Below are 26,671 nucleotides of genomic sequence, written 5' to 3'. Positions count from 1 at the left end.
CGTTAGAACACGAAGTAGTAGCCCTCGGCCATTATTACGCGTGCGTCGGCTACGTGTGTCGCGTTGATAGATCAATTATTATCGTAATACGCACCACGATGATGATAACCACGTTTATATCTACGTCAATAGCGTTTATTCCTTTTCCTTTTCTTTTTTAATATTTTCTTAGAGTTCAATTATCGTTCAATTTTTTTGGAAATATTATAAATATTAAAAAAAAATAAAAGAAATAAATTACAATATACAACTACTTCTATTTCAACTTTTAACAACCCTTGCATAATTTAACAATTATGAAATATCAATCTAAAACGAATGAAAAATGAAATCTTCAGATTATCAAAAAAATATTATTCGATAAAAATTATTAGAACTTAAAATAATTCATTAACAATTAGCAAAAGTAATAAATACGTAGATGTAATAAGAATGACTTAATTGAATTCCATAATGGTGTTGTTAACATCATTATTATTACCATTTAACTCACGTTAATTTCTACCGCGAGTTAAAGAAAGATGTATATGAATACTACCATAAGATAGAAAGTGAAAGAATGTGAAATAACAAGAAAGAGAGTGAGTGAAAAAGATAAACAGACAGACATAGACAGAATAGATAGATAAAAGAGAAATAGAAGAAAAAGATAAGGAGTTAGGGGGTTAGGGGGGATGTGATGGTGGTGGTGGTGGTGAACCTAATCGTCGTCCAATAAACACGTGAGTCCAAACGGTGATAAGACCGTAATTGCCTACAAATGATCTCGCGAGTCAAACGATATCCTCCCGCAGACGAGAAACTCACTACGTGGGCTTTAAGGGCTTTCTTTTATACCTTCTCTCCCTTTTAACGATTTCTTCGGGATGTTTCTACAGTACTCTTCTCTTTTATTTTATTTTATTTTATTTCTCTTTTCTTCTCTTCTCTTCTCTTTCTATCTTTCTGTCTTTTTCTTGTTCTTTTTGTTGTTGTCTTTGTTTTTCTTGCATCGGGGCATCCGGCTTGGAGGAAGCCCTCTTCGAGAGATCGAAAGATACCATGGATAGTAGTTGAAAGAGAGAGAAAGAGGAAAAGGTAGTAGTAGTGGTAGTAGTAGTAGTAGTAGTATACCTACGGCAAATCGTCGATTACTTCGCTTCAGCTTCTTGTTTTTTATTTTTTTTTTATTCTACTTGGTTGTTTTTTTTTATTCTTTTTCTTTTTCCACTACTTTTGCTGCTTCTGCTGATTCTTTGATTTCTACTTTTCTAGCCTAAGATTTTTTGTATTTCCCATTATTTGTGATAAATGGAAAAAGTATGGAATATTATTTTTTTTTTTTTAAATTTTATTCGAAAATTATAGCGTAAAGGTTCATCTCGATTTTGTTCTTCTTTTTTTTTCATTGCTAAATTTTTAATGAAAATAATAAGGAAATAACAAGTGTGTAACATTCTTCTATAATACTTAAGAATAAATAATGTTTCTATAATAATTTACACTTCTATAATACTTGTATAAGAATTGTTTCTTTTATTATTGTTTAAAATTATTTAAATAATTTAACTCACCCTTTTACCATCATCTCTTCTGTCATGAGTCTCAGTGAATACTTATTTACTTATTTACTTATTTACTTACTTATTTCGCAATGAAGAAAGAGAAGAATCTCCTTTATATACCTTTTTATCCTTTTTCCTCTTTCCTTTATTCCTTCCTTTATTTCTTTCTTTATTTATTTCTCTTTTTGCACGAAGATACGATCACGAGAGAAATAGAAAGAAAGAAAGAGAAAGAGAGAGAGAGAGAGTGGTAAGAACGAAGGAACACGACGACGATACTTCGACGATACTTCGACGATACTTGGCCCTTTCTTTCAAGGGTCGTCCTTTAAGATGGACAAAAGGTCTAGAACGGAAAAGAATAAAAAAATAAAATAAGTTAGAAGACAGAAAGATAATAAAGGAAAAATTTCAAAATAAAATAGATAATATAATAATTATTCGAAATTAAACATATATATTAATATTAATTGTAAAAATTTGATATATATATAATTATAATTATTATTATACAATAATATAATTATATTTTATAATATATATTATACAATATATAATATAAATAATAATTTTTTTATATTATTTATAATATAATATTTTATTATATTACTATATAATTATAATATAATAATTTATATTACTTATAATGTATATATATATATTATTATATATTACTATGATAATTTTTAATTTTATTTAATATTATTTATAAAATAATTTTATATATAATATAATATAATATAATATTTTATATTTTATATTTTATATAAATATATATAAAAATATTGGAATAAATTTTGATAATATTATATATTAAAAAATAAAATTATTATTGTACTAACAAAATAAATGAAAATTATAGAAATTTTTAATAACATAGTTAACATATATATTATATATGTTATATATTTTATATTAATAATAATAATAATAATAATAATAATAATAATTTTATCAATAAAAAAAATTACAGAAAAATACAACAAAATATGCAAGAAAATAACTAATATAAATCTATAAATAATTGTATTAAAGAAAATCGATGAAATTAGATATCAAGAAGGCGCGTTATAGGTTCTAAAAAAAAAAAAAGAATTAAATAAAAAATAAATGAATAAAATACTTGAGGATGATCATATTATATCTACGTCACAGCATGAAACCGATACGTGGGACACCAGCGGCAAATTGCACCCGCAAAGAAAGTAAAATGACCACTTGGAATACCGAACCTGGTATATACCGGTCGCCCCATCCTGCAGTTGCAGTTGCAGTTGCTGCTGTTGCTGCATGCTGTTACCGTCCTATCTCACTCCCACTCTCTTTCTGTTTTCTTTTCTTTTCCTTTCTCTTCTCTTTTCCCTTTCTTCGTTTTTTTTTTCGAACTGGTCAACCCCCCTCACCCTCACTCTTACCCTTACCACCCCCCATCTTCGTTAATGACGTCGAGTATGCATGCAAGATGAGAAAGACGTTCTCGATCTTGGTCAAGGATCCCAAAAACCTTCTCCCTCTTCTCATTGGAGGATATTAATTTTACTTTCTTTTTTTTTTAACAATTTTTAAACTTTTATCTCTATTATACAAAATGTTCAATTGTTGTATTTTTTTTTTTTTATTTATACTATTTATAATTTTTAAGTGTCTCGAAGTGTATAGATTCGTATCAAATGATAACATAATTTATATAATTATTTTATTTATTTTTTTATATAATAATTTAATAATTATTATTATAATTTTGTATAGATTTTTTCTCTGATAATTAATATTATTCATTTATGGTATTATTTATTTAAAAAAATAATAAAAGTGTTTTTGATCTGATCTATAAATAAAATGTTAAACATTTCTTATGTAATATGCATGGTTAATTCTGAAATTAAACTAATTTTTGAAGTCAACACACAATTATTATAACAATTTGTTTTAAATGATTTGAATGAATAATATAAATCATTTAAATATAGAAAATACAATAATAAAATGCAGTAGTTTTAAAAATGAACTAATTTTTAAAGTCAACACACATTGAAAATAACAATTTATTATAAATGATTTTAAATCAATAATATAAATTATTTCTATATAGAAGAAATATATAATAATAAAAATAAATTTTTCTAATTTCGTATCACTTACTATTCTTATTTAAAAATCCTTGACACAATAATAATAATAGTAAACATATTCCCAACTATCACGTTAAGTATTGAGGTCTGATAGAAGATAAGAACTTCCTGGTATTTCTGATTACCCAAGAAAAGAGAGAGAGAGAGAAAGAGAGACACCGTTCAAAGGATTCGTAATTTGTAAGAAGAAGAAAAAGAAGAAGAAGTTAAGTAGTCCAACAAAGTAAATGGTGGGAGAGAGGGGTGGAGGGATAAAACGGTATTGATAATATCTATTTCGAATGCTAACGAAGCAAATGTATCTTGGCAAGTACACAGAAAAGGGCGTATCTTTTAACAAGAGTTACGTGTTTTACTTCACATCCTATCCCTTTTTCTAATCCCCCAGCCCCCCAGCCCCCCATCCAATCCCACCACCCCAAATTTTTTCTTTCTCTCTCGTCTCATTTTCTTAAATCTTGATAGGAGGTAGTATCGAGATTTGAGAAAACAAAATGAAATAAAAATAAGTAAATAAAAAAAAGAAAAAGGGTTGAAGGTATTAAATCCAACAAGAAAGATAAAGGATTGCTTGATCTAAATTGAATAGACGTTTCTCGTGATGTGTGTAGTAGTACAGGACAGGACTTTACCTACTTACCCAACAACAACACGCCCACGATAAAAAGAAAGGGTCGGGACAGGCCAGACTGGGTTGGTACAAGAAGGCCCTTCTTATTTCCAAGTGAACCATAAGTCCTTCTTTTCAGTATTCACGTCTCCATTAGACTTTCTTCTTACCCTCTATTGGAATAGGGAAGATGGTGATCGTGACGAGTGTCAAGAGATATCAGGACTCTCGATGAAAACTCTACCAACGATCTTTACCCATCGAAGGGAACGATTGCTTGTCCCCTATCTCCCCCCTCCCTCCTCACCCTCCTCTTTACCTTAGTAAAGATGGACAGCTTAAAGGAACTACTATCCTATCCTTGATTCTATCTTTCACTCAATGTACTTGCGTTTTATTTTAGTTTCTGTTATATATATATAATATATATACGCATACTACGATGCAGGTGTTATTAATACGAGAATTTGAACGGTATCATAATCAAAATTATTTTATGAAAAATAAAAAAAATAAAGATATAACAAAAAAAATGTTAATTGTTGTTAAATGATCCAACTATTTAAAAAAAGAAACCGAAATTTTGGAAAAATTTACTTACCTTTCATCTTTTTAGATGATACCCGATGAGTCTCCAACCTTTAAAATGACGATGACGTAGACGGTTCAAATGACGGAGAAACTTTACGTGTTTCTTATCGCAACCACAGCATTGACTCTACTTCGCAATTTAATTTGACTTTAATTATTCGAACAAACACTGACTCTAATTTTTACAACTGCATTGCACGCAGCCCAAAAATTCAAACACTCACACTGCTTACCCTTATGAAACAAAAGAAACGTAAAAAACGATTAGAATCATCGTTATCATTTCAAAATCCATAAGTAATCATTAAAGTAAATGTTTAATAGAAATATTAATCTACCTTCTATCTTCAGTGATGAATGCCCGATGGGTCTCCTACCCTTAGGATGACGATGCGTGCGCGTTTTAATCGAATAAAAGAAACTATCGGAGTTTCTTTACCCGAACAAAACCGAAATTTTTATATACGACGAACAAACACTGACTCTAATTTGCGATTTAGTTGAGCGATGCAAACAAACGATCCCTTCATTGCCAACACGCACGATTGCAATGGTACTCTGAAACAGAAAAATGAAAAAGAACCATTAATATCATCGTCATAATATAAAAGACACATTAAAATTATCATCAAAATATTTGATAGAAAATTTATACTTACTTATAGTCTTCTGTGATGAATGCCCGATGGGTCTCCTACCCTTAAGATGACGTTGAGCAGTAGACGGTAACGAAAATAAAAAACTATAATAAAGTTTTTTATTACAAACGCGACCGCGAACGCGATCGCGACCGAAACGTGTTTAAACCGACAGCACTACACGTCAAAAAATCGACTGAAAGAATGTACATGATTAAAGTTACTACAAAATAAATCGAGTATTATTATGTGAAATATAATATGAAGGTGAATATTTAAGGGAAAACAATGTGAGGAATGTGAATATGATGTTAATTAGGAAAATGAAAGAAACCAATTATTATTATAATATTAATGATAAGCGGTCTTTAGCTAGATTTCACTTGCCATGGAATGTAGAGAGCATATAAAAATATGATAAACATTACACGGAAAGTAATATCCATTGCCCAGGTCTAACCACGAGGAGGTAACCGCTTCTGAAGACCCACGAAGGATGTGCATCCTAAAGATGACCGCATCCGAATATAATTCAAAGGAATGAATCTATCTCTTAGGCCCCACCATAAGAGTACCATCCGAAAAATCGTTAAAATTATTACAGAAAATACCAGAGAAAAATTTCAATACTAAAAAATACAAAATTATAAACAAGGAGTGTAATCTGAAAAGAAATTCAATAGAATCTTGATGATACTTAAAACTAACGTACCCTAGAATAACTTCAACATATAGAAATACAATCTATATACATTTATATAAATAATTTTCAATCTCGATAAAATAAAGTATAATAATAAAAAAGAGTATACAATTATGAGTTGTTCCATGGAACCTATAAATAAAGAAAATACATTAAAAATAATGATCACACATGTGCGATGCTACAAAGAGAATTGTATAAAGATACAATTGTAATTGTAAAAGATACAAATTTTAAATTTATTTATACAAATAATTGTTTTATACTATCCTATATTACCAAGTCCACTTCTTGTTCCTTTAAGGTCCGTCTTTATGGTCCTCCTTTGGTCCACCTGTGGTCGTTTCCTTTCCATAGTCCAATCTGCAACAGAAAACAAAGGGATAAAAAAGAGTTAAAAAATAAAAGGGATAGGAAAAAAGGGGGATGGGTATAACTTTTAAAGAGGAACTTTTCACGATTTTTTTTTAAGTGGTTTCCCCCCGATTGGACTAGTCCACTGACTCTAAATTTAGGAGAAACCTACACTCCAAGGTACAGTCCAACACCAATACTAACAGCGAACTTACGGAAAAGAATCCTTGGGTCCGTCTAACAAATAGCGGAAGATGCCTTTCCATACAATGAAGCTTCAGTTTCCCATGCTAAACGCATATCTATCTATGCATATCAAAAAGCCAAAAAAGAAAAACAGAAACAAGACGGTAGTTCCAGCTTAAAAGTTAAATGAACATGATTCTATCCTTGGGAGTAAGATAGAATCATGGCTCGCGTGGGCAGGGTCGCATGCCTGAAGTAAATTCTTTATTCGTAAATGGTACCACCCTTTACGAACACAAAATTTACCCGCTACCCATTAAACCGCTTCTGAAACAGAAATTTTAATGTATATTAATACAATTTCATTTGCTATCTAAGTAATTGGAGCATTTTATATTACCTTTCGATCCAGGAATGCAATCAAGTTGAAGACAGTAATCTGATAAACTGAAAAAATAAATTCATATTAAAATTATTTTCTATTTAAAGTACGTTAATGTGTATGTAACGTTTAAACAAATGTATATGCGTAGAAACAATCTGAAAAATAATTAAAGTGTATTACAGTATTAAAATAATTGTTAATAAATCGATAGAAGTATCGATTATTATTTAAAAGTACGGAATATATTTTCGGAGTACCTTCCTCTTCGAAATTTACTTATGGACTGACCCATTGTTCTCTAAAACAAAACTTTGATTAGAAAGTTGTTTATATGACTTTTTTTATGTTGATTATCTCTGCAACGGTAATAATAATTCTAATAAAGACAATTCAAGATTATACCGATCGGATTTAAGCATTTTTATTATTCTAACGTCATTATTTTATCGTTCCTACGCAGTAATGACTTCGTGGGTTAAATTGTCCTGTAATGAAAGTAGAATGTCTTAGAATATCAAAATAATTGTTAATTAATCAATGCAAGGGTTCTATTGTTGCCTAAAAGCTCAGAATATGTGATGACTGTTAAACTTTATTATTGTCTTTAGTGAAAGTTCTTTTATTCATTGTTGTTTATATGACTTTTCGAATGTTGTACATGTGTGCAACGGTCATAATATTCTTAATAAAAAGAATTTAAGATTATAACGTTTTCATTTGAACATTTTTCATTCTAATGAAATTATTTTATTGCTCATGCGCAGTGATAACCTGTAAGGTAATAATTTTCATTTAAAAATTTATTAGTTAAAAATTATTTAACATTTAAAGTATGTTAATAAGCGTGTAATGTGTATGTAAATGTATATACTGTAAAAAAATTTGAAATATAAGAAGAGTGTATTAGAATATTAAAATAATTGTTAATTATTTGAATGTCTATATATGAAATTATATTATCACTCATACGTAGTGATAACCGGTTGGGTAAACATTTTTATTTAAAAAATTATCAGTTAAAAATTATTTAATATTTAAAGTATGTTAATAGTCGTGTAATATGTATGTAATGTGCCTACTGTATTGTATTAATATATACTGTATTAGTATATATGTAGGAGAGTTTTAAGTGTAGCAGATGTAGACGAAAAACTAGTATTCAGTTCTTTTTTTATATTTTATTTTCTGGAAAGGAAAACTCTATTCAGAGACTGAAAGAAAAGATTAGAAAGGCCATAAAACCATAAACAAACCTAAGAATTATCGGGATATATTGGTGCAATAAAAACCCTTTGTTCAGTGTCGGGACCCTTTGAAGAATTTTGGATTCCTATGTAAACATATGCAATACCATAAAAAGAGATAACATTCCGATGTTCTAGATCAAGTTTCTTTATGCATAGTTCCCACTACCGAAAACCATAGGCTGTACCTGTCGGTGGACTATGGGGTGGATCCTTATGCTATTGGTCAATAAGATTCGTAAGCTCCTTCCCTCTCAAAAGGGGTGTAGGTCATTACTGATATAAAATACGTGGAAAGAAATAAGAAGTTAGCAGTAGTTGCAGCAGTAGTCGTAGAAGTAGTCGAAGCAGTAGTCGTAGCGGCAGTAGCAGTCATAGTCGTAGCCGTAGTTAATCATCAGTCGTAACAGTCGCAGTTGTTATCAGTTGTAAGAATACAGTCGCTCATCTAAGTTGTAACCTGTTGTAAACTGTTTTAAATTAAATCTTATTAGTAGGATTAAACTGGGTGTATGTTCACCTCGCACCTCTCACCCTAAATAAAATTCCCTACATATATAGTACACATATATACTTGTAGTAGTTAGTATAATAGTATAGTATTATAGTAGTGTATTGTATAGTATATATAGTATTGCAATGGTATTGTAGTAGTAGTAAAGTATTAAAATAATCGATAAATTATCGAAAAGAATGTTTATTGTTATCTAAAAACACCCAGTATATGATCTGAGTACCGTCTTCCTCGAAATTCAAATTCGAACTGATCCGCTGCATTCTATGCGCGTGTTCCTTTATATAGGCTTTTCCCCTCCTCCATCCCTTGACCAGCCCTCTTTCACCACCCCTTGACCAACCCTTCCCCCTACCACTTTTCTGACCCTTTTCCCACCCTTTTTTCTGACCATTCCCCCACCACTTTTTCCAACCTTTTTCGCACCATTTTTTCCAACATTTCCTCCACTATTTTTTCCAACTTTTTCCCCATTACTTTTTCCAACATTTTCCTCATTACTTTTTCCAACCCTTCACCCATCACTTCCCCAACCGTTTCCCAACTCCCTCCACAGATTTTACAAACCATCCCCCACAACCTACCTAAAAATTCTCCAGAGCTTATTGTAGACCACTGGTGGCATTCTAAGTATGCTCTGCAGTAGTAGAAAGGTTTAGGGATTCTACTGATACCCAGTAGTGGTATCTACCTTAATTTTTTATGAGTATAAGTAATCTTCAAAGTAAGCATTATTTTACTATTTCTGATTATTTTTACTTCTATTTCAAATCTGTTTTATTTATTTCTATAGAAAGACACCTGCTTGATAAATGACTAAGAAAGATGAGAAAAGTTTATGTGAAGATGATAACGGTTCAGAAACGTTCATTAGAAGTGTACATTTTTTCTAACATTGATATGTCGTGTCTCGAGTAATCTCAAATTACTCGATACAATCAATCGAAGTTATTTCTAATTACAGAAGTTATTTCTTATTACTAAACATACACCTATACATACATAAAATACATACAAACCAATTCTAGAGACAGGTATGAGAAAAAAGAAACATCAACTTGTAATGAAGTTGAGAATAATTCTTAAAAATAACATTGAACGATACTTAAAATAGTAAAATCCTTTAATTTAGCGGTAGCAAATGATGGTGTAAGCAAAGAAGAAGTGAATTTTCTCAGTTTCTCTAACATAAGTTGGATTCCCTTTCCCTTGAGAAGAGGAATCATCGTTAACCCCAAGGTGACACGTACGACCAGCAGCATCGGGGTCGTTTTCACCTGCAACCGGTTCGTACACCGTACAAACCAACCTATGACGCTGTTTTACGAAGGAGACACTCCGTGATAAATTACTCTCTGAATGGATGACCATGATGTACGCTGATAACGTTCGCGGAACATGATTAAACTCAAGACACTCCATTGAAAGTTAAAAAAAAGAAAAAAAAACTGAAGAGAAAGAAGAGAATGAGAAAGAGAGAAAGATGATGTATATATTATATGTGTGTATGTGTACATGTGTGTTAATGTATGTATGTATGTTATATGTGTTATGTGTGTGTGTAAGGCTCGAGCATCGATAACAACGCACTCGTAAACGAAACTCTTGATTTTAGTACGGTATATAACCCGTGGCCGTATTTTATGACGAGCTTGTTGGCTGCTGTTGCTGCTGCTGTTATCCTACCAACCTAGGTTAGAATAGAAAGGATCTATTATTTGCATAAATCTACTGGCGCTTTTAACACCGTCCGAAGTTACCTTCTTTCAACCAGGAAGCTTTATAGCTTCTTTCTTTATTTTCTTTTGTCATTATCGTACCATCGATAAAAGTTGTTGAAATTTCTATCCCTTTTGTTTTATTTTCTTTTTTTATAGTCACTACTGAAATTTGTTGTAATAAAAAAATAAATTCAAATTAATCCTTTGATTATTTCACATTTATAGTAAATATTATTATTATAGTAACGATTTATAAATTGCATATTGCGTTCCTTTAAAAGTTTACAGTTAAATTTATATTAAAATTATTATGTTAATAATTTTAATAAAACAATTATATTACAATATAATTATATTATAATTATATAATATATAAAATTATTATATATATATATATTGTAATATATTATATTATAATTAATATTTATATAAAATTATTATTATATATTATAATAATTGTATGTATTATAAGTTTATTGAAAAAGTGTATATATATTATTTAAATAATATAATGAAATAGATATAACCGAAATACGCAAATAGTATAATTTTTTAATATTAGAAGTTGCGCTCTATTAAAAAGATTTCTAAATAATTTTGTATAAACCCTTACCCTTAAATTCACAACCATATTAAACTAATTTTTAATTCCAATTACAATACTTACGAACATATCCCAGAACTCCTACTACATCCTCCACATTGAAAATAATTTATAAAATAAAACAATACAAAAAAATAAAAAAATAAATTCTATCCGGGTCAGGAAAGGATGACCCATCCTTCGGCATCAAAAAAATTGGGGGTAGGAATGGGTTGATAAAAAAAAAAAATAAAAATAAAAATGAACGCGCAAGGGATCGATTCACTCGTAGATTAGAATGTTTCACGTTTAGTAGCTACGAAGAAAGGTGAAACAAACACGCGTGTATAAATGTTATTACATATATATATGAGAAAATTTGCATGAACGTTTTTTTTTTTGGTTTCAGCATGGAAACTCGGCTTTGCACGAAGCCTCCTGGCGAGGATACAGCAGGACTGTTGCTGCTTTGGCAAAAGCCCTCGGGACACAACGTGCACCTTTGCACGCGAGGAATCTAGCTGGATTTGCGCCGCTTCACCTTGCTTGTCAAAATGGCCATAACCAAAGCTGTCGAGAACTTCTTCTTGCTGGATGTAATCCCGATCTTCAGAACAATGTAATTTATTAAACTAAATTCTTATTATTATTATTATTAATATTATTTATCATCAAATTTAGATCAATGGTATTAGTTATATTATAATCTATTTTTATTTCTATGTTTTTATTATTTTTTTTTAATTAAATATATTATGCCAAAATTTGTACTATGTACTATGTACTAAAATTATTATTATAATGATTATTATTATTATTTATACCAAATTTAAATCAAAGGTTTTAGTTATATAATCTATTTTTATTTCTATGTTGTTATTTTATTTTTAATTAAACATATTATGCAAAATTTGTACTATACAACCAAGTATTGCTTGCATCAATATTTTTAATTTAATTTTATTTTTATATTTATTTTTATTTTTTAAACTTTCATTAATATTCTCTGTGATTATTATTATTTTTTTTTTTTTTATTAATAGGAATATAAGGAATTAATTATAAATTATATTTCAGAATAATATTGTAAGATACTTAAATGTGTTTTTGCAACTCGGATTATTGATTAACTTTTGCTCGTAATTTTCTCGATAACACCATGGAACGTTGATAATTCAAATAAATTATTTTTTTTCACATACACACATACATACATATACATCTTCTTCTTCTTCTAACGTCATTAATTTTCGCATAATCGTATACTCGATTAATCATTTATTAGATTCGTTTATCTTGATCATTAAGTTGTAGCGAACATTCATATGAGCTTGGCCCATCCGGTTTAACGACTTAACCAACTATCTTTCTTCGGTGTATATATAATATCTGGATAATTTGAATTTTGTTCTATTTTTATATAATGTAATTTTATATATGTGTGTGTATGTATACATATATGTATATATCATTTCGTTTTGTTTTATTTTCAGTACGGAGACACACCACTTCATACATCCGCACGTTACGGTCACGCAGGTGTTACGCGTATCTTAATTTCAGCTCTTTGCAGAGTCTCTGAACAAAATAAAGTAAGTTTTTTATTTTAACACTTTCAATTTAATTTCAAATTATAAAATTAACTTAAATCGTACATCATTTATTTATTTTTAATATTCAAATATTTAATTTTTGATCCAACCATCCAACACACCTGTATTTGTTATTCATAATTAATCAAATATTAAATAACTTACTATTAATCATATAACTGATATCATTATAAAAATTCAAAAACAAAAAAAAAGAAAAGTAAATAAAAATTAAAATCAATTATAATGACACGAGTTTAAAATTATACTTCAATTGTGTAATAATCGGTCAGATTAGGTCATAGTTAACATACTTGCATATATTATTTATAATTAATCAAATATTAAATAACTTACGATTAATCTTATAAGTAATATCATTATACAAATTCAAAAATAAATAAAAATTAAAATCAATTATAACTACACGAGTTTAAAATTATAATTCAATTGTATAATGATCGGTTATGTTTTTAATATGTCAATAAAGAAAGGATTATTAAAATTCTTGATACAAAATTAATGTATACATATATATATTCTTTTTGTAAACGAACATAGAACGGTGATACGGCACTTCACATCGCAGCAGCAATGGGACGTAGAAAATTGACGAGGATACTTCTTGAAGCCGGTTGCGACAGGACGTTGAGAAACAAGCAGGGCGAAACGGCAAAGGATATAGCTCGTCGCAAAAACCTGACAGAGATACTCGAGATAATCGGTAAAGCAAGGAGCAAGAGTAGAGCCCGTAGCAAAAGTCGCGACGAGGAATCGTGTAACAACGACAAGGTCGATGCTGCTAATGTTAGTAGTAATAGTGTTGGTTGTATTGGTGTTGGTGGTACTATTGCACCAGGTAAGTGCGATAGAAACGAGAAGAAACGGGAGAAAACTGGTAGTGGTACAAGTGGTAGTAGGGATGGTTGTACAATCAAAAAGGATAAGAAAAAACACAAGGGTGGTGGTAGTTCAGGTAGCGGTGGAAAAACTCACAGAGTACATTTTGAGAAAGCAGTAATGGGTAGACAATGGTCACCTTATGGTTGTCATTATTACCCGGATCCTGATGCTTTTCCACAACCAAGATTAGATTCTTTACCACCTGATCCATTAGGAAGGGGTGAACAATATTATTTGGACTTGGCTGGTAATATAAGAAAGGGTCCGGTTGGTGTTGGTTATACTTGTTATTGTGCACCCTTCTTCAGGCATATGGAAGCTAAATTGGAACGCGATAAAGCGGAATTAAAAGCACATATAGATCAAGCTCATGAAAGATTGGATTTGAAAGTTGCTAATCTTGAGAGAAGAACTCGCGGACAAATTTCTGAACTAACGCGTTGCGTGGCAGCTGAAAGAGCGCGTTGCGATGAAAGACATCAACATATTCAACAGAGATTGTCACGTGGTGGAAGAGGTAGACACAGTGAAAGACCAGCTAGAACGTCTAACGTTGACGATCAAATTCCACCAACTCGTGCCAGATCACTCGAGGATTTGCTCGATGATAGACCACAGGATAGAAGCTTTGAAATACCTGGAGAAACTCCTGTTTATCGTGGTAGTCTTGATGATCTGGATATTCCTGCTATTCCTAGACTAAGCAAATCTATGAAGGATCTTCCTTCGGGATCTGGTATGGCAAGGTCAACTTTGAGAGTACTTGACGTACCAGCAAGATTGAACGAGACTTTCGATGGTGTTATCAGGCAAGATCGTAGCTCACCTCTTGGTGCTGCTTCTTCACCGTCTATGGGTTCCAGACAACAGACTCGTCGACAAAGAGTAAGTTTCATGATACACTTTCTACTTCTTCAGATTATCTACTAAATCTCTATACTGATTTCTCTACTAATTCTCTCTCGCAGACATCATTATCGCAAGAACAAAGTGCGAATATTAACCAGGAAGACAATAACAACACGGTTCGTAAAAATGGTGAAGAAAATTCAGGTGAATGGAGATCTTCGCCAAGTCGTCGTAGCGTTCACGAGATGATCAAAAGATTTCAACAAGTACCAGGCATGCATAATGGCTGGCGTGGACAACGTTCTGGTAGTAGCGAACCTACCAGTCCAGAACATAGTCAGTGTTCACAAAACAAAAGGATTCAACCACAGGGTGGTGTAGGAAACACTTGGCACGGTGAAGGTGAAGGTATATTTTAAATATTCACTATGAATGATCAATCTGTTTTTTTCGATACTTATCATCATCGACAGCAAGTGTGTTCCTTCTTTCTTCACATCCTGAACAAACATTAAACAGAGAAATGATATCTCATTGTTATACGAACACGCAGGTAACAACAGTGAAAGTAGCGAAGGAGAGGATGACATGGAGCAACCAGAAGCCCTTAAAGGAAATGTTTCGAACAAAGGAGTTATACAAGAAGATGTTCATTACGACAGCATCGCAAGGATGCCTTACAGATCTCGTAGTGCCGTTTATAGTCCTACTCCGCTATTACACGATGCTCACAATGATTCTGGATATAGTACGCGTATGTACGGTTCGAGTAAAGGTGCTTCTCCTTCTCTCTCAGGTAACTTTTACACTAAATTCACAAACATAGAATTTATATTACTGTTTACGAAACGTATATAGATATATACAGTAGACGATTGAAATCTTTTATAATACAGGACAATTAGAATGCGATGTTATTCTACCACCTTCGCAAGGAGGAACATTCCCAAGTGGAGAACAGTTAGCTGCTTTATTGGAACAACCAAGAGGACATGACTTGACCGTATATGAAAGAGGCGCAGACAATGTTGTCATTAATATAGGAACAGCGAGTCTCGTTTAACTTTTTATTTTAAGACTTATATCAAATGTGAACGTGGAATTTCCAAAGATGACGCAAGATCGAGCACGCTCGTAATTTTGTGAACTGTCATTAAAGAAAGTTTAATTATACTCTACGTTCTCTTTCTTTTAATAGACTTGTTTTCACGTACCTTCTATTATTTTTGTACACGTTGTTCAATAACTTGATGATATTGTAGTATAACACCGATTATAAACGATTTCTTTATTATTAATATTATTATTTTTATTATATATATATGTATACCTGTGTGTTCATATTTTGATATAAATATTATATTATAAAAAAAAGCGAGAAATCGAAACGTTTTAGAAGTTTGTAATTTGAGTACAAATATAAGTGTTTTCGATCGTCATACTCACTAGATATAATTATAAAATAATCTTCGATCGTGTATGGTAGGAAATGTAATAATTCATTGTTCGTTGCCATACATAAAAAAAAAATCAACATAATAAATAATAATATTTATTGCGCTATAACATGTGCATAAGTGTGTCATACTATGTACAAGTTGTCATTTGTTAGATTATATTGTAACGTAATAGAAATTTATTATCCAATTTGATACGATATCGTTGTATTTTTGAATGCTCCTAATAATTGAATCTGTACCAATGTGTTTATATTGTCACACATATTTAAATAGTACACTAATGTTTCATTATTTCAGCATTAGAAGCAAAGTCAGCGATGGTTGAATGATAAAGAGGATCTCCCATTAACGTCAAATAATTAGATTTGATAATTTTTACCACTACGTAATCACCAGCTTCTATTTGTCTTGTAATAGTTGAATGTTCATCGATAGGTATTGTAGCACAAGGAAGTAAAACTCTTAGATTTTGACTATTTCTTCCTTGAAGTTTCTCATCGCACTTCCTGCTCACCTACCAAAAATAAATGTACATACATGTCTTATCAATGTAATAAATCATTTTTACTATAATAGGTAATATATCCTTTTTAAAGAGAAGAGAAACTTACTCCTTCCACGAGTACAAGTTGTATTTGACCAATATATGTATTATTAAATATTTCTGCTTCTTTCTTGTGTACTTCTATTATTCTACGAAGTCTATCCGCTTTAACACTTTCTTCAACGTCATCTTTGTATCGACGATGAGCTGTTGTTTTCTACATTCATATAACAAATATTTATATGTTCAAACGAATATTTATGAAGGAATGATTAATTGATAGTTTACCTCTCTCATACTGTATGCAAATAGAAAGGCAGTGTTATATTTGACTAATTCAATCAACGACAAAGTATCTTGAAATTCTTTTTCAGTCTCTCCACAAAAACCAACTATAAAATCACTAGATAATGCAACATCTGGAAGAATCTCACGTACGTGATGTACAAGATCAATGTATGCTTCTCTTGTATATCCACGTCTCATTCTCTCCAATACTGCAGAGTTTCCACTTTGAGCAGGTAAATGTAATTGCCTTGAAATATTAGGCCTTTCAGCTATCAATTTGAGTACTTCGTCTGGAAAATCTTTTGGATGTGGTGATGTAAATCTAAAAAAAAGTTTATTTTATTCTTTCCATTGTTTTATCATAAAACAAAAACATATTTTTTATAAAGTAATTTACCTTATCCTCATTTCAGGATTGATCTGTGATACTTTGTCTAACAAATCACTAAACCTCAATCCACCTTTTTTATTTTTATATACAGTTTTAAATCCTCTAGCTAAATTAGTCTCTGAACTTAATGGTGTATAAAAATCTGACTGAGATAAATCTCGGTAACTATTTACATTTTGTCCTAAAAGAATAACTTCTTTTACTCCTTCATTTGATAAATGTTGAATTTCATTAACAATGCTGTCGATTGGTCTTGATCTTTCTCTTCCTCTTGTAAATGGTACTATACAATAAGTGCACATGTTGTCGCATCCTCGCATTATGGAACTACAAATAATAAGATGATATAAAATACAAATCATATTTAACGAGTGGATAGAGTAATTTAAGTTTAATAATTTAAATACGTTACACAAATGCGCTGACAGAATTAGAATGGAGTCTAACAGGTACAATATCTGCATAAGTCTCATCAAGTGATAACATAACATTAATAGCAGTTTCTTTATCAGTTTGTGCCAAAAGTCTGGGTAAATCTTTGTAGCTGTCTGGACCAGCGATAACGTCTACCAATTTTTCTTTTTCTAATATTTTATGTTTTAAACGTTCAGCCATACATCCTATCGAATAATAAAATGAAAATACAAAATCATAATACTTTTATGTTTATAAATATTGGTCTTACCTAATAATCCAATTTTCAAAGGAACCTTTCCTTTACACTTCTTTTTCATATGACATAAATGAAACAACTTGTTCCATATTTTTTGCTCTGCACCATCTCTGATAGCACAAGTAACTAGCAAAATAATATTTGCATTTTTTATGTCATTAGCTAGTTGATAACCATGATTTTTTAATATTGACCATATTACCTCTGTATCGTTAACATTCATCGCACAACCATGAACCTCAAAATAAACTAAAAAAACAAGTCGAAATGATATAAATATTTTTATATCAAAAAGTTTTACGTATAAACAAAAATTGTATTCGTATTTACCTTTCTGATTTTCACCATGAATATTCTCAATGTATGGAACATTTTCAATGATAGAAACATTGGAAACACTGTCACTGTTTTCAACACTTTTTGTTAAAAAATCTTGAAAGGTTAACCCATCTTTAGGTAAATATTTTCTAGTTTCTTTATTATTATCACTACAATTATTGATATTAGATATTGTTGTACTGAGTGTACGACAAGAATAAAAAATTTGAGTGTTGACAATCTTAGACTGTCTTATGTAATTCCTCATACATTGTCTTGATGAGATATAAAGTAGTTTATTAATCCACTTCATTTTTTAATTATTATTATTATTATTACTATTATTATATGCTTACATAGATATATTATACATAATGATTTTAAATGAGATTCATATTAATACTATTTTTATTGCATAAACTTTTTATTTGAAGGTTAGAATTACACATTAACTCAAATACTAACCTAAATGTCACGCTTACCGCCGTTGCACCATGATGCACTCTAGTGGTCAGTATTATTTATATTTTTATGTTATCTTTTTATTAATCTTATTTGTAGATACATATATATCTTATAATGTAGAAACAAAATATAGAATAAATAAAATATTATTAAATTTTACAATAAAAAGAATTCTGACAAATGATAGAAAGAATATTCTTATAAATGTTTTACAATTGGTGGTTATGTTATAAGATTAATACAAATTTATTTGATGCAATAAGTTTTCAATTAAATGTATGTTATTATTCATAATTAATTATTTGTTTTGTAAATCAATTTGTTTAATTACACAGAAAATTGAAATATATGTTTATCTCATTTGTATGTACAAATATCTTATAAGATGTTCAAAAAACGATTTTTATTGCTATAGTAAGATATGTATAAGTTACATATAGAAACATTACATGGCTTTGATAAAATAAATGAAAACAATTTAATAGGAGAAATCATATTATATAAATAAGTAGCATCATATTGAACTTTTTATTAGAACGATTAACAAAAGTCTCACATTAAAATAAAAAAGAAAATGACAGTTATGAAACAATTGTTTAAATAAATAAACACAAATGTCCAATTTTTATTTCATTATTATATTTTCTATGTTTTTTTTTTTTGAAATTCAAACACATCTATTTACGACTTATTGTTAAAATAATACAATAAATATCTGAATTCTTCTAAAATTAAAATATCTTCCTTTTCTTGACATCCTTGGTGTGTGACATGTAATTAATTTCCTTTTTTCTTCTTTTTGTTTTGCATTTTCTCTCTTCTTTTTTAAAGGCTTTCTCAAATGCGCGTGTAGTACTTTTTTTTTTTTTCTTTCTTTATTATTATATATTTTTTTTGTTCATTTTTTTCTTTTATCAATCACATGCAGCTTCGTTCAAAAAATTAAATCATACATCTTTAAACATAATCTTATATTATGACAAAACTAAAATAACTATTTTTATTTATTTATCTGTAAATTATTTTTAATATCCAACTTGATTTTATGTTAAAAATATAAAAGCGTGAAAAAAAGAGAACAGAAAACCAAATAAAAAAAATATGAGCACATTTTCTTCTTGTTTAGGTATGTGTGCAAGTACATAACTATATTATTATCGATAAACAGAAAAACAAAATAAGAAGAAGACAGAGGCAAGATATATTTTTAATGTTTTGCTATTCTACACTGATTTTTTTTTCTTTCTTTCTTTTTCTATTTTTTTCTTGTTTTTTTTTTCGTTCACATCTATTAATTGTATTTAATTGCAATTGTGACATATCTCTCTCTCTCTCTCTCACTCTCTAAGAATATGTTGCATAATAATTTACAAAAAAATTTATTGTTATATATAAAATAGTAAAGTCAGATAATAAGAATGTTCTTACCACGATGATACCCTTCTTTTGCTTTTTTGTTTTTGTTTTTTTTTTTATTATTATATTTTTATTATTATTTGGAATCTAACAATTATTTTCCTTTTTAAATATTATTTCATTTAAAGCCACGGTGACCATCTGTTTCACACACAATCATTTTTTCTATAAATTTGATAATATATCTAAACATTCTTTCAGTTTTACATTATTATTATTATTTTTATTATTATTAATATTAATCATGAAAAATATTTCCTCACGTAAACTTTATGGCAAATTGCAAGCTCACATATAACATATTAACACATATTTATTATTATTATATTCACTTATGTAACTCGCATTGAATGATTTCTTTTTTTTTTTTTTTGGAGGTTTTTTTCTTTTTTTATATATGAGATTGTAAATGCTTCTCTAGTTTTATTTATTTATTAACTTATTTATTTATTTGTGTATTTTTTTGTTGAGTTTACTGTAAAGTTGTCCATTGCGAGATAATATAATATTTAAAACTTAGGAAACGTATTTAAATTTATCCAATTATACAAAGGAGTAAATACGAATAAATAGAGTGAAAAAACAGTTTTAGAATGAAATTGTAGCAAAATAGTAGAAAAATATAACAATAAAAAGCACAATCTTGAAATTTATAATTCTGTTGGTTTAAAACAGAGTGGTAATCTTATCCAAAGGTGGGGATCGTCTAAGTAAGATACATTCAAGCACTGAAAATGCTACCAACAAGCGCTGATAAAAGAAATAAACTTATATTCTTATTTTATGAAGAACCTTACATCTTATACAAAGACAAAAATCAATTACCTTCAGTATCTGCGTTGTAAAATAGAAATTTGTAAAAATCACTAAGGCTAAGTCAATTTAAGTAGACATTATGTTTTCTTTTTTTTTCTGTTTTACTGATAAATGTTTAAAGAGGGAGTCAAGCTAAAGTATAACGTACGTATGGGACTTCGACATCGTTTCCTTCGGCATCATTACAACATAGTTCAAATACCAGTGCTTTTACATGGGGTTCCAATTTTTTCTTAGATACTTTCTTCACAACCTCTGACATAAGTAGGCCCATACGTTCTTCGCATTTTGGTTTTGGCATAAAGAACGAATACAACATACATACACCTTGGGATAGCATGGTTACTTCAAGGTTATGATTCTTTTTGAAGTAATTTAAAAATTCTTTTAGCGTTAGTTCTCCCTTAACTTCGAAACGATCCCATAATGTCCATTCCGTGTCGTAATATTTTAATTTAGGTGCCGAAATTGGTTCAGAGAATCCAAAGAATGGTAAGGCCAGATTAACAAAACCATTTTTATAAACAGACAAGTCTCTAACACCTCTGGTTAATTTGTATAACTCTAGACACACCAATCCAGCTACTACAGATGTAGTGGTGGCTATAGCTGGAATAATCTTTCCAGCTATGAGTTTACTCTTATGCCTATCAGCAGGTGCAATTTTGTAATTAGTAGCACGTAAATTAGATGCTGCTACTATAAAGTCTATATGGAAATTCGTATCATCATCTTTTTCAAATTCTTGAGGATGTATTTCCAATCCATTAAGTTCACTAACTTTTGGTAATTCTTCTTGCAACTGAGTTAGCCTTTCGTGATCGAGATTTCCACTTGATACTTGTCCCATTCCATTAGATACTTGAACCTGAGTATCTGTCTCAGCTATTTTAACGCCTGACTTTGGAGTAAATTCTGGTACTTGAACAGTGGAAACTATTTTAGCAATTTCTTCACGATCCCGATTAGTTTTAATTCCATAGACCTTTGCTTTCAGATTAGCAGCAGCGACGATATAATCCATATGTAAAGTATTGTTAACGTCAAAGACCAATGGATCAGGGCAACGTTTTGGTCCAGACCAAAACAATTGTCCGCTGGATGTTACTTGATCAGGTGGAAAATTAAATAGTAATTGTCTGATTTGATTACTATATTGATCTTGCCAATGACAACGAGCCCATGCGACGCAATCAGCAAATGTTTTAGGTCTTTCATCGACTAATGCAGTTTTAACAGATTCTAGTACTTCTAATGGTTGCATACCAGGCAGTTTTAAGGTTCTTTCTATAAATTGAGGATCTGAAATATATTGAGCTGCATTTTCTGCAGCTTGTCTGAATAAACCTTCGAAATAATCTCTAGCCCACTGAAGAGTATGTTCTATTGCATTAGGAAAATTCTTTAATGTACAAATTGGTATACTTTTTTCTGGTGGATCTTGTGAAGAACTATATGATTCAGTTAAAAATGGAACAACCACTTGAGTATTGCCTTTTGTACCTAAGGTACCAGATTCTAGTAAAGATTTACGGTAATAGACACATCGACGATCCATATAAATGCGTGCATTAACATTGTCTAAAGCATTAGCAACTCCATCGAGATCTTCAAAGAAATCATCATTGTATACCTTTTCAGTTTCAGCGCAAACTCTATTTTCATGAGCAATAACTTTCATGTCAGGATTCATTCCTTTAATAACTCTGGCTGCTGTAGATGATTTAGATGTTTGAACGTCGGATGGTCTGAACAAAAATTGTCTATTTAAATTCGATTTTTCTATCAAATCCATATCTGTTACAGTAACATAACCATTTTCTGATCCAACTCCTATCATAGCAAAATTCTTCAATAGCTCACAACCAATAGCACCTGCTCCAACAACAAAATATTTTAGACTACCAATCTTAGATTGGAATGGTCTTCCAAAAACAGCTATTTGTCGATCGTAACGAGTACCAAGTGGACTACAATCTTTTTCCTTAGGTTCTTCTTTAGGCAGACATTCGATTGCATCGAAGTACAACCATTGATATATGGGATGGAATTTACCAGTGCAAGCTTTCATTACTTCTTGAGCTACGATACCACCTATCGTAGCGTTCATAGGATTTAAATCACCAGCAGAGATTTTAGCAAATGTTTTCAATAGATCTGTATTAATCTCAATGTCATCTTCAGTTTCTTTTTTAATGTTTTCAGCGATACCTACAAATGCATCGGCATCTTCTTCATTCCATGGTTTAGGCAATCTTCCTTCGTTTTCTCGATAACGATCTAAAGCTTTAAATGCTAAATGCAATTGTTTAGGATAATCGAATTTTCCATAATCAGTTACTAAGAATTCGGGTTTTTTTAAGGCTTCATCCAGTGGTAGAAAATGCAATGTTTTTGGTACCTTAACTTGCGTTACGATTCCACCTCTTATATATTCAGAATAAGTAGAAGTATCTCCGATACTGAAAGTATACGGTCCAAGTACTTTGATCTTTTTAGGTTCGCAACCGTTAAGCTCAGTCATGCCTTGAATTTCTGAGAATGTTACACAATCGCCATCTTCCATGCCATGACGAGTATCATCTAAACATGTAATAACTCCTTCTGAATCTTTAGAAATACTAGCGACCATAGCACTAACAGGTGGTTCACCATTGGTGTCTACGACAGTGAACGACTGACCAAAATCGCAGAAGACCTGAGAGAACAGACCACGAGTATCAGCAATAATAAGTGCTATATCATTGGCATGAGTAATTTGAGAGATACGCAATTGTTCTGAAAGAGGAGTCTCTGACAATACAACGACTCTAAATTTCTTGATAAAAGATTCAGTTAATGATCCGCAATGATATGAAGTTGGTACATAGTTGTTAAGTTCTGAAAGACGTTGACAACAAGCAGCAGCCCGATTTTTACCTAAAAACGAGAATTACAATTAGATAAAATAGAACTTATGATCTCATTCTTAAGCTATAAATACTTAATTAAATCATTCATTCAACGTTAACAAAATCTAATAATATAAAAAGGTTAACATAGAAACTATTATTACTACTTACCAATATCTTCTTTGGTAAGATAAAATTGTGATCCAAGATCTGAGAGTTGACAAGCTGCAGTGTCGTGTAGGGTGACTGATTTGACACCACCAAGGATAACATTTTTAGCTACCTCAACCCCAAGACCACCCAATCCGGAAATGAGGACATCGGATGTCGCCATACGTCGCATGGCATCGTGTCCTAGCACGTAAAGCTGCCTTGAATAAAGGCTCTCGTCGATTTCGGCGGGAGCCCGGGATGACGTCGAGCCATTCTTCGCCATGTCTGCGAGTGTCTTGGAGTCGTCGGCACCTCCCGTTGTGGCAGCAAAGCGTGGCTTTTTGGCTGGGGGGTCAACGGAACTCTCCACCACCTCAGCACTAGACATCGGATCTCACTATTCGCCGTATTATGCCCCTCGATTTGTCCTAATCAACCCGGCCAACTTACTTTTCTTCTTAACACTTATTCTTTATTCTTTCACCGATTATTTTACTGGAGCTTAGAACGCGCGCACTACCACCACACCAGCAGCAGACGCACGATCACTCTACACAGGCGCCCCCTTCGCCAACGATCTTCCCTTTCTCACTCACTCACTCTCTCTCTCACTCCTTTATTTTTTTTCTTTCCTTCTTTCTTGTTTTTTCTATCTCTTTCTATCTATCCTCTATATTCCTTTGGGTTCTTCTTCTTCTACTTCTTACCTTCTTTTTTTCGTCTATTCCTTTATTTTCCTTTCCCTCTACTATTTTCTCCTTTATTCAATGATGATACGCTTATTATTCTCCTAAACCTTCTTTTCCTCTCCTCTCTCTCACCCTTCCTTCCTTCCTTTCTTCCCTTCTTCCGTCTTACCTCCCTATTCCTTCCTTTCTTTCTTCTTGACAATGCCTCCACAAAAAAAATTCTATTATAGGTTCAACCTCACGTACTATTATACGGCAATTCACATCTACAACAAATCTATTTACGTTGCTTTTTGTAAATTCGTTATTACACTTTCAGCCTATTACAAATTCTTGCACTTTCATTCGCTTTTGCTAATGTCACGTCTACTCTATCTCTCTCTCTCTCCTCTCTCTCTCTCTCTTTCTTTCTCACCATCTGTTTCTCTCTTTCTATCTTACCGATCTACATTGATATGTCCCTCTCGAACGACGTGTTACCAGCTGAACAGTCGGTAAAGCAGTTCGGATTTTCGGTGTGTTCGTAAATTTCGAGAAAGAGACAATTACTTTTCACCTGTGATTTAAAGTTTTATCGAAGTATGTGAAAAATAATTAATTTAGGTAAGTAAATAAGTTTTTTTTTTACATTTGTTTTTTGAAACGTTGAAATTTTATTTTTTCAGAAATAATGTTTTACGTTTCAACTATAATGCATGTATGTATGTGTTTACATGTGTTTGGTGTTTCTCTGTATCGATTTGGTCAAATGAAGTTGGAAACAAAGGATCTTACTAAAAATGAGGTTGCACTATTGAATCGATTTGCGACTAACAGGAAGTGATATCATACAAGTCCAATTTTTTATGCCAACTATAGTACCATTCAATTTCCTTTGCCTAATTGAATTTATTTATTATTTTATTATCCATTTTTTTTCGTTTCTTTGTTCAATTCTATGATCGATTTATTTTAGAAGCATCCATTTTTTATTAACAATGTAATAATTGATAGATACATGTGTGTGCACACATATATAAAAATATGTTATATATATGATCGTATGATTATTTTATTTTTATGAATCAATATAATATTAAAAATGATATTATATTCCAAGAAAATAATTATATTTGTCATGATGAACGTTTAGACACTTCTCTGCGCCATCTGCAGTACATTAGAAGAAACAAAATTGTACAGTATACGGAAGTCGCGAAAATGTTCAAATGACTTTTAAATTATTGTTTCGAAATGCTCAAAATATGCGTCTATTTTTTAGAAATAAAATAATAAAAATGTATAATATGTGTACGTGTGTTTAAGAAAATATAATATACATATATCATAAGATTATTTTATTTTTAAAAATTATAATAATTTGAAGAGTTTCAAGAGAAATAAATTTGCAAAAAAGCGCGAAAATATTCAAAAGATATTTAAATTGTTGTTTTACAAGTTTCGAAGTGTAAATCAATATCTTATGAACATCATAATAATTGATTACGTATATATGCGCGTGTATGAGTGTGCATGCATAAAAATACTTTATATACATATCTCATAGAACAATAATTTTCTTTTCAGGAATAATAATAAAATAAAAAATGAGATTTAAAAATCTTAAAAGACCAATTATTCGTTGTGATGAACCTTAATGCGCTTCTCTTGCCATCTGCAGAACTTTCAGTGAATTAAAATTTCGAATCATACGAGAAACCTCGCGAAAATTTTCACAGAATATTTGAAGCAACTTTCAAAGAATTTTTAAGTGTTTAAAAACATTCTAATATATTTGCCCAACATAAAAAAACGAGAAAAAAATGATTGAGATAAGTTAATTAAATTAATTAATTAATTCTTTATAATGAAAGAGTTAATTATTTTTGATTTTGATACTGAGATTACGTATTCTGAACAATTATTGGTGAATGTCGCCAAATTGGAAAGTCTTATCGTTTATATACAAAAAAAAGAGTTAATTTAAGTCAGGTAATTACGAAATAACAAGGCGATAAAATTGTGTAGATCGTTCTTCG

At 30.6% G+C, this 26,671-nt stretch overlaps 4 protein-coding genes across 12 annotated transcripts in view; 2 read left to right on the top strand and 2 right to left on the bottom strand.

Annotated features, from left to right (window-relative positions):
* Positions 1-15,931, top strand: part of dgo (ankyrin repeat domain containing protein 6 diego) — a 159,406-nt gene extending 143,475 nt beyond the window's left edge. For 3 of the 4 annotated variants that reach the window (XM_015320065.2, XM_015320063.2, XM_015320066.2), the window contains 6 exons: positions 11,615-11,824; positions 12,699-12,797; positions 13,359-14,585; positions 14,669-14,957; positions 15,103-15,345; positions 15,446-15,931. In XM_015320065.2, coding sequence (XP_015175551.1) covers positions 11,615-11,824; positions 12,699-12,797; positions 13,359-14,585; positions 14,669-14,957; positions 15,103-15,345; positions 15,446-15,612 — 2,235 coding nt within the window. In that variant the 3' untranslated portion in view covers positions 15,613-15,931. The remainder of the gene's footprint in view (positions 1-11,614; positions 11,825-12,698; positions 12,798-13,358; positions 14,586-14,668; positions 14,958-15,102; positions 15,346-15,445) is intronic. The other variant, XM_015320064.2, reaches the window with a different exon arrangement.
* A 154-nt stretch (positions 15,932-16,085) lies between these two features.
* Positions 16,086-19,168, bottom strand: LOC107065932 (CDK5RAP1-like protein). Its single transcript, XM_015320067.2, has 7 exons — positions 18,236-19,168; positions 17,918-18,154; positions 17,645-17,852; positions 17,239-17,559; positions 16,842-17,163; positions 16,621-16,770; positions 16,086-16,523 (listed from the first exon to the last, which is right to left on the bottom strand). The coding sequence occupies exons 1-7, from the start codon at positions 18,534-18,536 to the stop codon at positions 16,287-16,289; spliced, it is 1,776 nt and encodes a 591-aa protein (XP_015175553.2). The 5' UTR covers positions 18,537-19,168; the 3' UTR covers positions 16,086-16,286.
* Positions 19,169-19,305: 137 nt separating this feature from the next.
* Positions 19,306-25,016, bottom strand: Uba1 (ubiquitin-like activating enzyme 1). The gene is made up of 2 exons (XM_015319966.2): positions 23,983-25,016; positions 19,306-23,839 (listed from the first exon to the last, which is right to left on the bottom strand). The coding sequence occupies exons 1-2, from the start codon at positions 24,350-24,352 to the stop codon at positions 21,048-21,050; spliced, it is 3,162 nt and encodes a 1,053-aa protein (XP_015175452.1). The 5' UTR covers positions 24,353-25,016; the 3' UTR covers positions 19,306-21,047.
* A 101-nt stretch (positions 25,017-25,117) lies between these two features.
* The window catches only part of cher (filamin A protein cher), a 52,707-nt gene continuing 51,153 nt past the window's right edge, over positions 25,118-26,671 (top strand). For all 6 annotated transcript variants that reach the window (XM_015319958.2, XM_015319959.2, XM_015319962.2 and 3 more), the window contains exon 1: positions 25,118-25,256. The gene's annotated coding sequence lies outside the window, so the exon portion shown is untranslated. The remainder of the gene's footprint in view (positions 25,257-26,671) is intronic.

The sequence above is a fragment of the Polistes dominula genome, unplaced genomic scaffold (assembly GCF_049000335.1).
Source record: "Polistes dominula isolate Pdom_NZ unplaced genomic scaffold, Pdom_raw_medaka contig_77, whole genome shotgun sequence".
Lineage (NCBI taxonomy): Eukaryota > Metazoa > Arthropoda > Insecta > Hymenoptera > Vespidae > Polistes > Polistes dominula.
This window is presented reverse-complemented; position numbering and strand designations above follow the sequence as displayed.